The 13,658-nt window shown below is 43.8% G+C and overlaps 1 protein-coding gene across 1 annotated transcript; it reads left to right on the top strand.

Annotated features, from left to right (window-relative positions):
• Positions 1-1,383: 1,383 nt before the first annotated feature.
• Positions 1,384-13,450, top strand: ACAA2 (acetyl-CoA acyltransferase 2). Its single transcript, XM_042862335.1, has 10 exons — positions 1,384-1,433; positions 4,027-4,193; positions 5,084-5,212; positions 6,240-6,356; positions 6,934-7,081; positions 8,235-8,410; positions 9,069-9,198; positions 11,239-11,309; positions 11,842-11,996; positions 12,833-13,450. The coding sequence occupies exons 1-10, from the start codon at positions 1,418-1,420 to the stop codon at positions 12,915-12,917; spliced, it is 1,194 nt and encodes a 397-aa protein (XP_042718269.1). The 5' UTR covers positions 1,384-1,417; the 3' UTR covers positions 12,918-13,450.
• The last annotated feature ends 208 nt before the right edge of the window (positions 13,451-13,658 follow it).

Below are 13,658 nucleotides of genomic sequence, written 5' to 3'. Positions count from 1 at the left end.
TGGCATCCTGGGCTCCATCAGCAGATGAGTGGCCAGCAGGGACAGGGAGGTGATTGTCCCCCTCTGCTCTGCAACCTGTGAGGCCCCATCTGCAGTGCTGTGTCCAGGTATGGAGCCCCCAGCACAAGAAAGACAGGAAGCTGTTGGAGAGGGTCCAGAGGAGCCACAGAGATGATCAGGGGACTGGAGCACCTCCCCTACGAGGACAGGCTGAGGGAGCTGGGCTTGTTCAGGCTGGAGAAAAGAAGGCTGTGGGGTGACCTCATGGCAGCCTTTCAGTACCTAAAGGGAGCCTGCAAAAAGGAGGGGAGTCAACAATTTGAAAGGATAGATAACGGCAGGACAAGGGGAAATGGTTTGAAGTTGAGGGAGGGAAGATTTTGGTTGGATGTCAGGGGAAGTTCTGTGCTATGAGAGTGGTGAGGTGCTGCAACAGCTGCCCAGAGAGGCTGTGATGCCCCGTCCATCCCTGGAGGTGTTCAAGGCCAGGTTGGATGGGGCCCTGGGCAGCCTGGGCTACTGTGAAATGTGGAGGTTGGTGGCCCTGCGTGTGGCAGGGGGTTGGAGCTTCGTGATCCTTGAGGTCTCTTCCAAGCCTGGCCATTCTGTGATTCTGTGGACTGAAGTGATCAGAGGTAAGTTGGTGGCAAAAAGGGAAAATACAAAATATCTTTTTCTTTATTCCTGTCCCCACTTTTCCTTAAGATTATTATATGTCACTGCACCCAGAATCACGAAATCAATGGAATTACAAGCAAAACAGCAGATTTTTCTTTTAATAAAAACGCTCATTTTCCTAGGATAAACCTCAAATAAATGTTCTAATTCTCAAAGCCTTCAGCTGAAGCCATGTGGCAATACACGTAATAAAGTGTAATCCTCCTTTCTGCAACATCCACAACTGCTCTGCCAGCACTTTTTACTCACGCAGATGCCACCTCTCCTCAAACAGCAGAGCTTCGAGTGGCGCTCGAAGGATTCCCCACCCAAAACAGGGGCGGAGCACAGGGAAGCCGTCTGGAGATCCCTGCTGCTCTCTGTGGCGACTGTGCAGGTACAGGCGGCTGACAGAAGCCCGAGACCACTCCACCACCGGCCCGTGGCTCCCAAACGCCCCGCAGGCCGCTCCGCCTGCGGCCTACCCCACCGCCGTTGCTAGGCAACGCGCTGCGAGCCGCCGTTGCCTCACAGCCGATTCGCCCCCGGGTTCGGGTGGCCGGTAAGGAAGGAAAGAAATTAAATCAGATTTAAATAAGACCGAAAACGAACAAATGAAGTCAGATTTAAAATCAGATTTAAAGCGGCGCCTGTGAATCAATCAGTGCCTCCTTCGCTCGCAGCGTGACGAATGTGCGGAGGGGCGGGGCGGGAGGGGCGGGGCGGGCGGCGCCGGCGGCAGAGCGGGAGGGCGCGGACCATGGCGCTGCTGAGAGGTGAGGATTCCGCTAGCGCCGTTCGGCACCTTTCGGTTCTTCTCGACGCCTTTCGACACTTTCCGGCCCTTCTCGGCCCCTTTCGGCCTCTGTGGGCTCTCGTCGGGCGGCTCCCTGCCGTCTGTGGGCCCCTCGGCGCGGCCCGAAGGTCCCGGTGTGGGCAGTCCGGGGTCCGGGCCTGGGAGCGTCCGTGTGGTAATTTCTGCTCGTGGTCGTAGCGACAGCTGAGCGGCTGCAGGAAGCTCCGTCAGCTCCTAAGTGGTTTGCGCGGACGTTTCGGAGCAGCTGCGCGGAGCTGTGGGCGTTGGTGGTCGCCTCCCTGTGCGCTCAGCTGCCGGCACCGCACCGTTCTTCCCTCTCTGCTTCTCATAGGGCTGCTTTTAGCTGCTTACGGGCCCGGAACGATCGCTCTACCCCGGCAGTAACAGTTGCATAGAGGATCTGCAACGTCTGCCTTTGCCTTTGGAATCCACCCACTTGCAAGCATGCCTGCAGGGCTGCTGGAACTAGACGTTCTTTGAGGTCCCTCCCAGCCCAAACCTATTCTGTGATCCAGGTCAGGCAGTGAGTGCTTAAACCCGCATCCGGGTGTTTTTCCAGTTGAGCTTTTGATTCCTCCTGCAGCTTAGGAGCATCTGTAGGAGCTGTCTCTCACATCTTCCAAAATTGGAGTACTTTCACTCAGAACCCTGTTGCGATTGGTTCAGTTTGGCATAACTTGGCTGCTGGGTGAGGTTGTGGTTTCCATATTTCCTTGCTAGTTTGTCTGTGCCTTCTCGTTTTGTCTGGAATTAGTTCTATGGAGCTGCCCCATAGCAGCTGGGAGATGTGGACAGTGGGGCTGAAAGAGAGGTATTGTAAAACAAGGCTGAAGTGCAAAGTCCCTAACCCCAGTCTGTTTGTAAAGCCATGCTTTGTGATTCAGCAGACGGTGAGGGTATCCAACCTGCTGGTCAAAAGGAGAGAAAATTCTGCTGACTTGGTCAGGAGCCTGTGCTGACAGCAGCTGTGCGGGCACAACCGTGGAGGAGATGGGCAGGAATCAGTGGAGCGGTGAATGAGAGGCACAGTCAGAGCTGTGCTGCTGGGAGAGCAGGCTAAAGAACATCAGCAGGCCTTTAAAACAGAGTTTGAATTCTGATTAAATAAGTGAAAAACAACAGTGGATATAGCAGGCAGCCTCATTTTGCTCTAGTGTGTGCATGCAGGTTGTAGTGTTTGTCCCAAGCCCACAGCAATGCCTGTGTTCCTTTTTGACCTCTAAACACAAAGGGACTTCTTCAGAGATACATGTTTTAGTGGCTACTCTTAAAAACCTGAGGAGTGGGCTTTTTGGATGCATTATCTTTTAGGTCACTTCCAAGCCAAGTCATTCTGTGGTTTTGTAATCATGCTTACTCCTTGCAGGACATAAATGCTGCGTCTTGCAGTTTTTGAGTGGACAGCATATCAGCACTTTAAGGGAGCAGCAGAATTGTGCTTAGAAAAGACTTATTTTTAAGGTCACCTCAGTACTGTAGAAATAAGCCCATGGTGTGAGGGATCATTTTATTTTCCTATTTTTATGGTTTAAAAATCCATGTTGTTTTTCACTTTCTTCCTCATTCTTGAAGCTTCAAGGATAAGGACCTTGCTCAGTCTGCGCTAGGGGATTTCCCAAATGATCTGAGCGTAACTGTTGCAGTGCTAGGACTATTCTTGTGATTCTTGTGTGACTTGTCAGTGCAGCATGGCTGCCCTTCAGCAGTTCCGAAAGTCCTTTCCTGCCGAGCATGTGATCTGGGATCTGAATGCATGAGAGATGGAGGAGCACCCTGACTCTGACAGCAGAGTGACAAAGGCAGTGGATGAGAATCCTTGGAAGCAATCAGAGCAGTGTTCACCAGCAGCTTCATGAACAGACATTTCCATTTGCAGTTATTTTTCTATCTGTATGTATCTCTCCTGCATTACTTAAAATACCAGCAGGCATTCGGTGGCAGCTGCAGGTGGGTGTGTGAGCTCTGTTGTTCAACTAGGGGAAAGTTCAGAGCCTGCTCCCACTTGTGCTGGCACAGCACGGAGCTGTGGTGAGCAGGAGGTGTCCTGGCTGGGGCAGAGCTTTGCTTGAGCAGAAATCACCTTGGGGTCCGTCTGGTCAAGCATTGACAACAACACAACAACAGATTATTTCACAGGTGTGTCCACTGCGGGATCTTACAGATGTTCCTTTCCTGCCTGTAAAACACTGTTATTAATGTCTGACATAGTGTGTCTTCTCCATAGCCAAGCTATCTCCTTTTTACAAACCTTTTCTTGGAAAAGGGATGCTCCTGGACTCTTCCCAGCTTTTCCTTCTGACCATTAATTCTGGCATACTTCCCCCACCTGAAGTATTGCTGCATCACTTGAACTACTTGGGTTCTTGCAAATTTAGGATGTTACTCAGTTGAGGATAACCTCCTCATTTTCTCCCTAATACACTCTTTACCTGTACATTTTTTTTAACGTATTCATTCTCATTCATTCTCTGTTAACTCATAGAAAGGAACAAAAAATGCAGACCAGCTGTTCCCTGTTCTGTGCAGCTGCATAATTCTTGCTTCTCTTGCAGGTGTGTTCATCGTCGCAGCAAAGCGGACTCCTTTTGGCACCTATGGAGGGCTGCTGAAGGGCCTGTCAGCCACTGACCTGACAGAGCATGCTGCTCGGGCTGCGCTGGCTGCTGGCAAGGTCCCTCCTGAGATCATTGACAGTGTGATCGTTGGCAATGTCTTGCAGGTTGGTAGCATGGAAATCTGGCTGGTGGGTGCATGTTTCAGTATCTCCTTCACTGTGGTGCCATACATGGTTATTTCTGCTTTGTAGGCAAGAATAAAACCAGAGGGCTGCAGATGGAATGGGCGAGTAGCATTCACAGTGTAGTGTTTCCTGTTTGTGTCTAAGGGACATAGCCTGCATGATTTGGGACATTACTGGGAGCAAGGCTTAGCTTTCTTTTTTTAGGACCGCAGATAACAGTTTTAAGCAGGAGAGGCTGATCTCTACAACCATACAGATTAATTTAGTGGCTATTTGCTAATCCCCAGCACGTTTTTCCTGTTTTCATGCCTTGAGCTGGAATGAAATCTCGTCGTTAGAACAGGCTGGTGTGCAATTAGAGCATCACACTTGCAACATTTCATAGTTCAGTGACTGCAAAGCAGCAGTTGTGTCTGCATTTTTCACAGTTTTGGAGTTTTTTTCCCCCTGAGTCAATCTGAGCAATTCCAGTTTATCTTGAACTAACTGCTGCTTCCTGGTCAGAATCTGGTCTTATGTCGTTCTTTTGTGTGTATGCTGGGAAATAAGCAAGAAGAGAAAATGCAAGACCTTAAGCTAGTGACTTCAGAGCCTTTATGTCTGTAGCACCATTTTTGTCACGATGTCTCTTCTGTCACAGTCTCTGCATATTCAGACATTAGTCCTTTCTGATAATATGAGTTTAATTTTTTGAAGTGAATCAGAACTTTCCTTACAACTAGCAGGATTTCTCTTGAATGTCCACCTGTCTTCTGCCAGTAATTTTGTCGCAACATTTGGACATTTGTCACAACATTTCAACTTCTGACCAAAACTTTTACTTTCAGAAAGAGTGAGTATAACAAGCCTACTGTTTGTTCTTCCCGCAGAGCTCTCCAGATGCTATTTACATTGCAAGACACGTTGGTTTACGCGTGGGAGTCCCCGTCCCAGTTCCAGCCCTCACCATCAACAGGCTCTGTGGCTCTGGTTTCCAGTCCATTGCTAACGGATGCCAGGTACTAAGTTCTTTTCTGCTTGTATTTCTTCATTAGTTGTAACTTATCACGTCTTTAATAAGAGAGATGTGTAGAAGCTTGTACTGTGTGTTTGAGATGAGTCTTACTATGGGTTTCCACGTACCGCTGGTAGAGGCTTCACGCTGCACGTGCATGGTTGTGTGCCAGAGTTCAGCCTCCACAAAAAAGTGCCATTTTTAATGGCTGGTTTCAAAAATGGTCATTGCAGCTATTTTGAGTTCAGTGTAAGGAATGCAACAAGTGTTAACCAGTGAGATAGAGTTCAGCTGTACAGTGGTTGTATTCTGTGATCCTGTTGGCATGAATTATAATTACTGGGCGTCAGAACCACAGATGAGGGCTTTTATCTTTTGTTCCATTGTTTATATTCCCACCTAGTTGGCTGTGTAAGCAGCAATCTGTGCTTTTCAAGTGTTTCTTCCTTCAAAGACCCAAACTCTTTCATGGGTATGATAATTTATAGCAGCTAGGTGAATCATTTAAGGAATTTTTTAGTGGTCAGATGGTCTGTTTGCAGTTTAGGACTTTCAGGCTCTGCAGACTGTAGCAGTGATGAATTAGTGTGTGGTTAGGGTTTCTTTTGGCTGTTTACTTGGCTGATGTTTTCTAAAACTTTTTCTTTTGAAGTTTCTTTGGTTTTGTGGTAGGGATGTTTAAAACCAAGCCAAAACAAAACCACATGCTCAAACATCTGTTAACGTAACCATACAACCATAGAGATGCCATCAGGTTCTCAGTCCTGTCACGTAGGTGAACCCAAATTCTCTTCCTCTTCACTGGTATGTCCATTCCTCATTGACGGGTGAGGTGAGAAATGTGCGAGACAGAGACAGACCCCAATCCTTATGGTAAACCTTTTGTAAATATATGCAATCAAGCATGAGTTCATTCTGAGCATGGCTTCATAGATAGCAATGTATTTCTGTAAAACAGGTTGTTCCTACCTTACAAAAGCAGTGTTACATCCTAGGTCTTTGGATTTATTGTTTTCTGTTGTTGTTAACAGGAAATATGCCTTAATGACTCAGAAGTGGTTCTGTGTGGTGGAGCTGAAAGCATGAGCCAGGCGCCTTATGCAGTTCGGAACATCCGATTTGGAACCAGACTAGGAGCAGAACTCAAGGTCTGATACTTGTTATAAATTTGTTTTGCAAATGAAGTTGTGTTTACAGAGGAACATATGCTGTGAGGCATATAGGCACTAGACTCTTGGAAGTGAAGTCATTGTGTATTAGGTCCAGATTTAAATGTTCAAAGGGTATATCCAGTATCCAAACATCACCTAAGTTGTAAGTTCACAATTTTATTAAGAATGCCACTTTTCTCCCACTTCTAAAACAGCGCTTGAATTCCCCTTCCAAGATTAGTGTATTAGTAAAGTCTTAGAGCCAAATTTCATTTGATGCATTCCATCAAAGTATTGTCTATAATATAAAGGCTCTTCTCAAACTTCTCAGGGCCATGTGTGAATGGAAAGAACCACTGTAGGGCCTGGTGTGAAATAGAATAGCAAACGAGAGCTTGCATACTGCTTTGTGGTGTGCTTGTTCTAATCTATGTACAGTATCTGTAGGTGACTTGGGTTAATTTTACGAGGTGACTTCAGTTCCCAAGAGGCCGGTGGAATAATTAGGAATTAACAATAATAAATTTTAATATTGCTCAACTTTAACGTGTTCTTTAAATAATGTTCCTTGCAGTTGGAAGACACGTTGTGGGAAAGTCTAACTGACACGCACGTTAAAATCCCGATGGCAATTACAGCTGAAAATCTGGCTGCAAAACACAACATCACACGAGAGGACTGCGACCGATACGCATTGAAAACACAACAGAGATGCAAAGCTGGTTAGTAGATGTAGGAATTGAAGTATTTTGTTTGAGGCCAGTTTCAAATCTTGTTTTTAGCAGCAATTGGAATTATCTTTAAGTTTTATGTAGCTCGTGCGTGTGAACATCATTTGTCTTCTGATTTGCAGAGACTCCAATTCATGCTCTGGGTAGATAGAGCCTGCTCCAGCAGGGCTGATTTGGAATATACTGAACAGTTAGAGCAAACAGAATCTCAAGATGTATCTGAAGGGGGAACGTTTGTTCAGGACCTGCATTTAAACTGTTTGCTGGACACTTTAGATATGACCAAAGCCATAATTCAGGGACGTTGCATTACTGCAGCTGATTGTTAGTGTAAGTAGGATTGTAGGGCAAAAGAAAGTAGGATGTGTAGTGGTCTTTGTGGATTTCAACATATACTGCAACCCACAAGAAGAAAAGATCTAAGCATACTTTTAGGTTCTAATAATGTTGATTTTAACAGCTGCTACTCTTGAAAACAGACTTAATGTTTTTTTTTTTAATGTGAGTAGGAGTGCTGTTTTTATTCCTCCCTGCTGATCTAAATGAATTCCTGGAGCCTTCACTACAAACTGTGCCACTGAAGAGACTTTTGCTTATTTCTTGTTTTATGTATGATGTATAAGACTCCAGCTTGCTGGTTTTATTTATGTTTGTGCATTCACATTAAGGAGACAGTCCTATGGCTACTCTGGGATGAAAAGAATCTTGTAAAACTTGTTAAAAATGCCAGAAGCCAAACAACATCAAACGTGGCAGTTTCTGAGAGTTGGAGCTTCTTGGCTCTCTGATAAGCTCCAGAGCTGCAGAATACAGTAACAATACATGAATGTATACGAGAAATAAATCTAGTGGGTTAAGGATTGGGGAAAAGTGTAGTTATTTAAACCTGAAATAACACATCAATATTGGAGGCTTTCTGTGGAGAAGTTTTGGAGTGTGTTTGTACAGGCTTTGTTGTGTTCTGAAAACTAAGCAGTAAGCCCCCAGCTGGCTTATTTAAACAAAATAACAGCACTGTCTCTGAAGCTCTAGCTAAGACAGATCAAAAGTTGTGGGCACACAGAAGTGGGATTATTGGTCATGCCGGGCAGTCATCTCCTGCTATTTTTGTAAGAGACCTTTTATTTTCTTTTTGTGGTTTCAGCTCAAGATGCTGGTCATTTCAATGCTGAGATGGCTCCAATTGAAGTGAAAACAAAAAAAGGGAAAGAAAGTATGCAAAAGGACGAGCACCCGAAACCCCAGACCACTTTAGAACAGCTGGCAAAACTCCCACCTGTCTTCAAAAAGGATGGGACAGTCACTGCTGGGAATGCTTCAGTGAGTACGTCACTGCCTTGGATTACGATGGTGTCACCTTCAGTGCTCTCCTAATTTGTTGTCCCTGTACTGTCCTGTATTTTCTCTCTGGGCCTGCTGCTGCTTGTCTTTGTAGCACAATTAGTATCCTCTATAGTCCAAACCATGTTTTGCTTTTGCTCAGAGCAGACTGGGAGCTTAGCAGCATGTCGGTAGGGTCAGTTCCTCTTCCAGGCATGATCTTAATTCATTGATTCATGTTCTTTGGGCCAGAATGATTGTTGTAATGATATAATCCAAATTCCTGCTTAAAATAGGTCGTAACCACAGTGTGAGTGTCCGTAATGTATCTTTTATAATTGTACATCCATTATCTAATATTAATTGGGCCCCTGCAAATATACAGAATTATGTTTTCAACGTAAGGGAGACTTAAGTGGAAAAAAAATTTACTTTTCTGAAAACATTAAAATTAATTAATCATCTATTTGACCTTCATAGTCCACAGAGTAGTGAAAGATCACTGTATGTTTTGAATAAACACCAATACAGCAGTTTATTACATTTTAACAGCAGTGTCATGGGCTCAGTTGTTTTGTTGAGGGACATTTTTAGCTTGAAATGTGATTTTTTTGTTTGTACTTTGTCCACTAAGAGTACTTTTCTGTGTTGCTACAAGGGGGTGTGTGATGGAGCTGGTGCAGTCATCATTGCCAGTGAATCAGCACTCAAAAAGCACAGCCTCACTCCTCTGGCAAGAATAGTTGCCTACCACTCATCTGGCTGTGACCCTTCCATAATGGGCATTGGTAAGTTGCAAGAAAATGCATTTTCTGTTACAGCATTAAGCACAGTTAAATTCTTCTTCTGTTGGGCATTTTAGGGAGCATGTACCATGCCTGACCCAGCACCACAGTCCCTGCACCACTTTTCCCCCCCCCCTTCTTACTGTGTCTGTTAGTAAGTCAAGAAAATAGGTGTGCTCTCATTTAAAACAAACAAACAAACAAAAAGGGACAGATTTTATCCTGAAGTTTGCCTTACATTCCCATTAATGTTTAATTATGAGTTGTTTTGCTGAAGGAGTACTGGCTTTGTCCACCCCTTTCATTATTTACTCTGTTGCTTAAGTTAAGACTGGGTTCCAACATCAGATAGTACTCTGGTAAGCCCACTAATCATTTTTTCCTATTCTCATATTTTATGTTTTCTAATCAAGTAAGCTGTTAATTCAAACAAACCTTCAGAGCTGATCCAGACGTGCCAGGGTTTTTCCCTTCTGTTGGGTTTGCAGACAGCATTGTACCCCACCATTACTTTTCCTTTCTGCTGTTTTCTTCAGAGAACTCATTGTTGGCTGGTTTCATGTGTCAGTGCAAATGCAAATGAAGCATTGTCAGATTTGCTTTCTTGCTCAGGCTATCTGACTAAGCCAACCTTCAAAGCAAATGCAGAGGGAGGGTTTCTTTCGCTAGGCTTCTGGAGTCACTGTGCTTTGTAAACCAGACCATTGTTTGCAGGTCAGGCAGCTCTTTTAGCCTGTTTAAAAACTTCATAAATCATACGGAGGAACATTTCAGTCCTTAACTCCACAGCAACTGAAAAAAACCAGATGAGATTCATAGACATGACAGCAACAGATCTGAGAACAGAGGAGCTCAGATGGAGCAACTGCCCTTTCACATACTGATAATGTTGGGCAGACAATGTCTAAGTGATAGAATGCATTATTTAGAAAAAGAGGCTGTGGAGGGAGGTGCCCTTGGCTGTCGTTGATGGTCTTTGCATTGTCCACAAGAGACCTTCCCATTACTCTGGTACATAACGAGCATACTAAAATCAGTCTATAAAGAGAAACATTTAGGGTCTGGTATTAAGCCTAAGCCTTTCTAATGATCCACTGAGCTTTGACCTGAGCCCTTTCTTCTTTTAATGTTTCTGTCTTTTGGCTCATTTACTCATTTTTATGTTTTTTATTCTTTGAGCTGTGTGGTGTCAGCATCATTTCTTGGTAGTGAAATGTTCAAGTCATGTTTTATGATGGCTTTTGTTCATCTAGCCATCAGCTCCCATCTGATTTTGTAATCTTTGACCTACAGCCACATATCTAAACAGCCCTTTCAAATTCTCTTTGAATATCTCTTTCCTTGGGTAGCTGTGCTTTGAGATTAATCTCCCCTACTGACTTATATCAGGTTGTAGCTTTCTTCTAGAGACAGTTTTATTGCCAAATTCTGCAATATTATCCAAAAAAATCCTATTTGTTTTCATTCTTCAGTTGGCTGTTTCAGTCTGGGTCTGAGGAATGTTTTGCTATGTGGGATATTTTATTTTATTTTAATAAAAAAATACAGTCTTCAAGTAGAAGTTAAGTTTTACGATCAACACAAAAACATCAATACCCATAACTAAACACATTAGCACCAGACCTCTAAACGTGTCTTTTTATATGTATCTGGAGGCTGCAAGTGGTGAGGAAAGAATAAGCTGAAGCCAGGAGTACTGGAGAGGGGGAGTTGCCTCACAATGCTCTTGAGGTCTTTTTTGTCTAGTGGCTGGCTTCTTGACTTGAAACCTACGGGTGTGTCTAACAGTGTAGCTCAGCAGTAAGGGTGCTCCTTGCTTTCCTCAACAGTTTGTGGGTGAGGCTGCCACGTAGTTTTCAGATCTTTCAGTTCTTTTACCACAATAGTGGAGCAGGTGAGTGACGTATCCAGAGTTCACTGCCTTTGCAGGCACTTATGAGAGGCAGTCTGATGAGGCCTTGTGAAGCTATCCTATGTGTAGCATGTTTATAAGGCTTTATTTATGTTTCATTTAACTAACTATGCATACCATTTTCCAAACAGGCCCCGTTCCTGCAATTACTGAGGTTCTGAAGAAAGCAGGACTGACTTTGAAGGACATGGATTTGGTAGAGGTAAGAGTCTTTAATATGGACAGCGGGGTTGCTGGTCTTTTTAGGAGGAACGCTACACTCAGTGTGTTTCCATTTAACACAAGGTAGGTGTTTATGCATGCCTGCAGCCCACCTGTCCTTGCTTGCCTGTCTGACCTTTGTCCAGCTTGTTTCAGCCACGCAGTTGCATGGTCATAACTAAAGTCGCAGACATGTGAAGACTGAAAATGGCCTGATAGCATTCCGTAGGAAAAAAGCTACAACACGAGGCTGTTCTGTTGGCTGTATGTCATAAACACATGCAGTAGAACCCTTTTTTTAATGAAGTATAATACATATTTGCTTTGTATCAAGTATGCCAGAAGGATGTGAATTCGTTTTGTTGACGTGATGATTTATATGTCATCTGAATACATGTCAAAAGACAACGTTTAATATTTTTTCAATCAGGATGGCTTGGAGAAGTGCATCTCATTTCATCTTGTGTGTGCACTGCTGAAAGCTTTTGTGGGAAGTCTGTGCAAGCAGTTGTGTCATTTCTCCCACGTTTCAGGTGAATGAGGCATTTGCACCTCAGTATCTGGCTGTTGAAAAAGTGTTGGGCCTGGACCCTGAAAAAACCAACGTCAATGGAGGTGCTATTGCTGTGGGTCACCCTTTGGGTGCTTCAGGATCACGAATCACAGCTCACCTGGTTTATGAATTAAGGTATGTTCATGACTTAGAGCTGCTGGTAGTGAATTTACAGCTGCAGAGGAGTTTTAACACAGATACTGTGCGGCTAAAAATCTGCCAGTCCACTGACCCTGTTATCACCTTTCTCCTTTAGACCATTTCCAGAAATTTTGATTGTTTTGGAATGCTTAGCACAATTTTAGCCTGAATTTTCCAATTTTTTTCTTTCTCTTTCCACTTTCCATTATCTTCAGAGCAGAGATCACTGAATGGGATCTCTGCACAGCCTGGTCTGGTGGTTGGCAACCCTGCGCATGGCAGGGGGTTGAAACTAGGTGATCATTATGGTGCTTTTCAACCCAGGCCATTCGATGATTCTGTGTTTCATTCTATGAGTGTTTTGCTGGTGCTTACAACACTCACAAGAGTTCAGCCATAAAGCCTCAACTTGCAACTTGCAAAGAAAAAATGTTTGCTTGTGGCTGTAGAAGAAGGAGCTTTTAAAAACTCCCATGGCAGTATAATTTTACTTGAATTATTGCCTTTTGTAGTATCTGAGTTAAAGCAGTAAGTACCCCTGATGGTATTCCTTGCCATTTAGTACATCTAAGATCAATATGATGTACCATCTTTTAAAAGGTCCAAGGCCCAGACCTAGAACTCTGTTTTTTTTTTTTTACAGAAATACTTCTGCAGCAGTGGAGGCTTTGTGATATTTTTCTAAAAAAAAAAGAACATACACATACAAAACCTCATCATTAGTAGTACCTTTGAAATGTCAATAGCCAGTTTCTGTTTATAAAATCAGGACCACTCTTACTGTGGCTTAATGAGTACAAGTCATTTTCACTGTTTCTTTTTCGGCACAGGCGTCGTGGTGGGAAATACGCAGTAGGGTCAGCTTGCATTGGAGGTGGACAAGGTATTGCTCTTCTCATCGAGAACACAGCTTGAGAAGTTGTGGAGCTGGCAGCGTTGCCTGAATTACCAGTTCTCTGAAAAGCTTTGGCTTTTCTGATGGTAAACCATCACTGTAATCCCTTCACATACAACCATTCCTGCAAGGTAATGGCCTGAATTCTAAATAAGAAGATTCAGAAATGTCTAATACCAATATGATTTCACACTGGTGAAGTATTTTCTAAAAGCCTCTTTTCAATCAAGATTAATGTATTGCTGTAGGCAAAATTGTTATCATTTCCTGAGGAAATTGCCTGTCAGACTTTCACCAAATCTGCCTTAAATAGCAATGCAGCTTTTTAAGCAAGTACTGCTTCAGCTTTTCTAATTTCAGCTGCTGTCTGGCACACATGCCTCTTTTATCATCAGGAAGTGTGAAAATGTAATTGGAGACCATCTGAAGTATGTGTTAATTGTAGATTGATGGCTCCAAATTGTACTCTGCTGTTTTGCAAGGCAAAAGAAAAGGAGAAGTTGAAATTTTTTTTTGTGCCACTCGAGAACAATAAATTGAACTGATGAAAAGAGTTTTGTATTTGTTTCTTTTAGAAGTAAACCACTGTGAGAATTGTTACTCTTGGTACATCAGTGTTTACTATTGGAAATGGTACTTCCCCCCGTTGCAGTCACTGGCACTGAGCACTTTCTAGAAAGCTCTAGCAAATCTGCCAGCCTTCCAAGAAGGTGATGCTGCATCCAGCAGTGGTGTTACGTGTTACTGTGTACCTACTGCAG

Source organism: Lagopus leucura, unplaced genomic scaffold (genome assembly GCF_019238085.1).
Source record: "Lagopus leucura isolate 7727_CA_CO unplaced genomic scaffold, USGS_WTPT01 Super-Scaffold_650, whole genome shotgun sequence".
Classification (NCBI taxonomy): domain Eukaryota; kingdom Metazoa; phylum Chordata; class Aves; order Galliformes; family Phasianidae; genus Lagopus; species Lagopus leucura.
The sequence above is the reverse complement of the archived record's forward strand: the minus strand, read 5'-3'. Positions and strand labels throughout refer to the sequence as shown.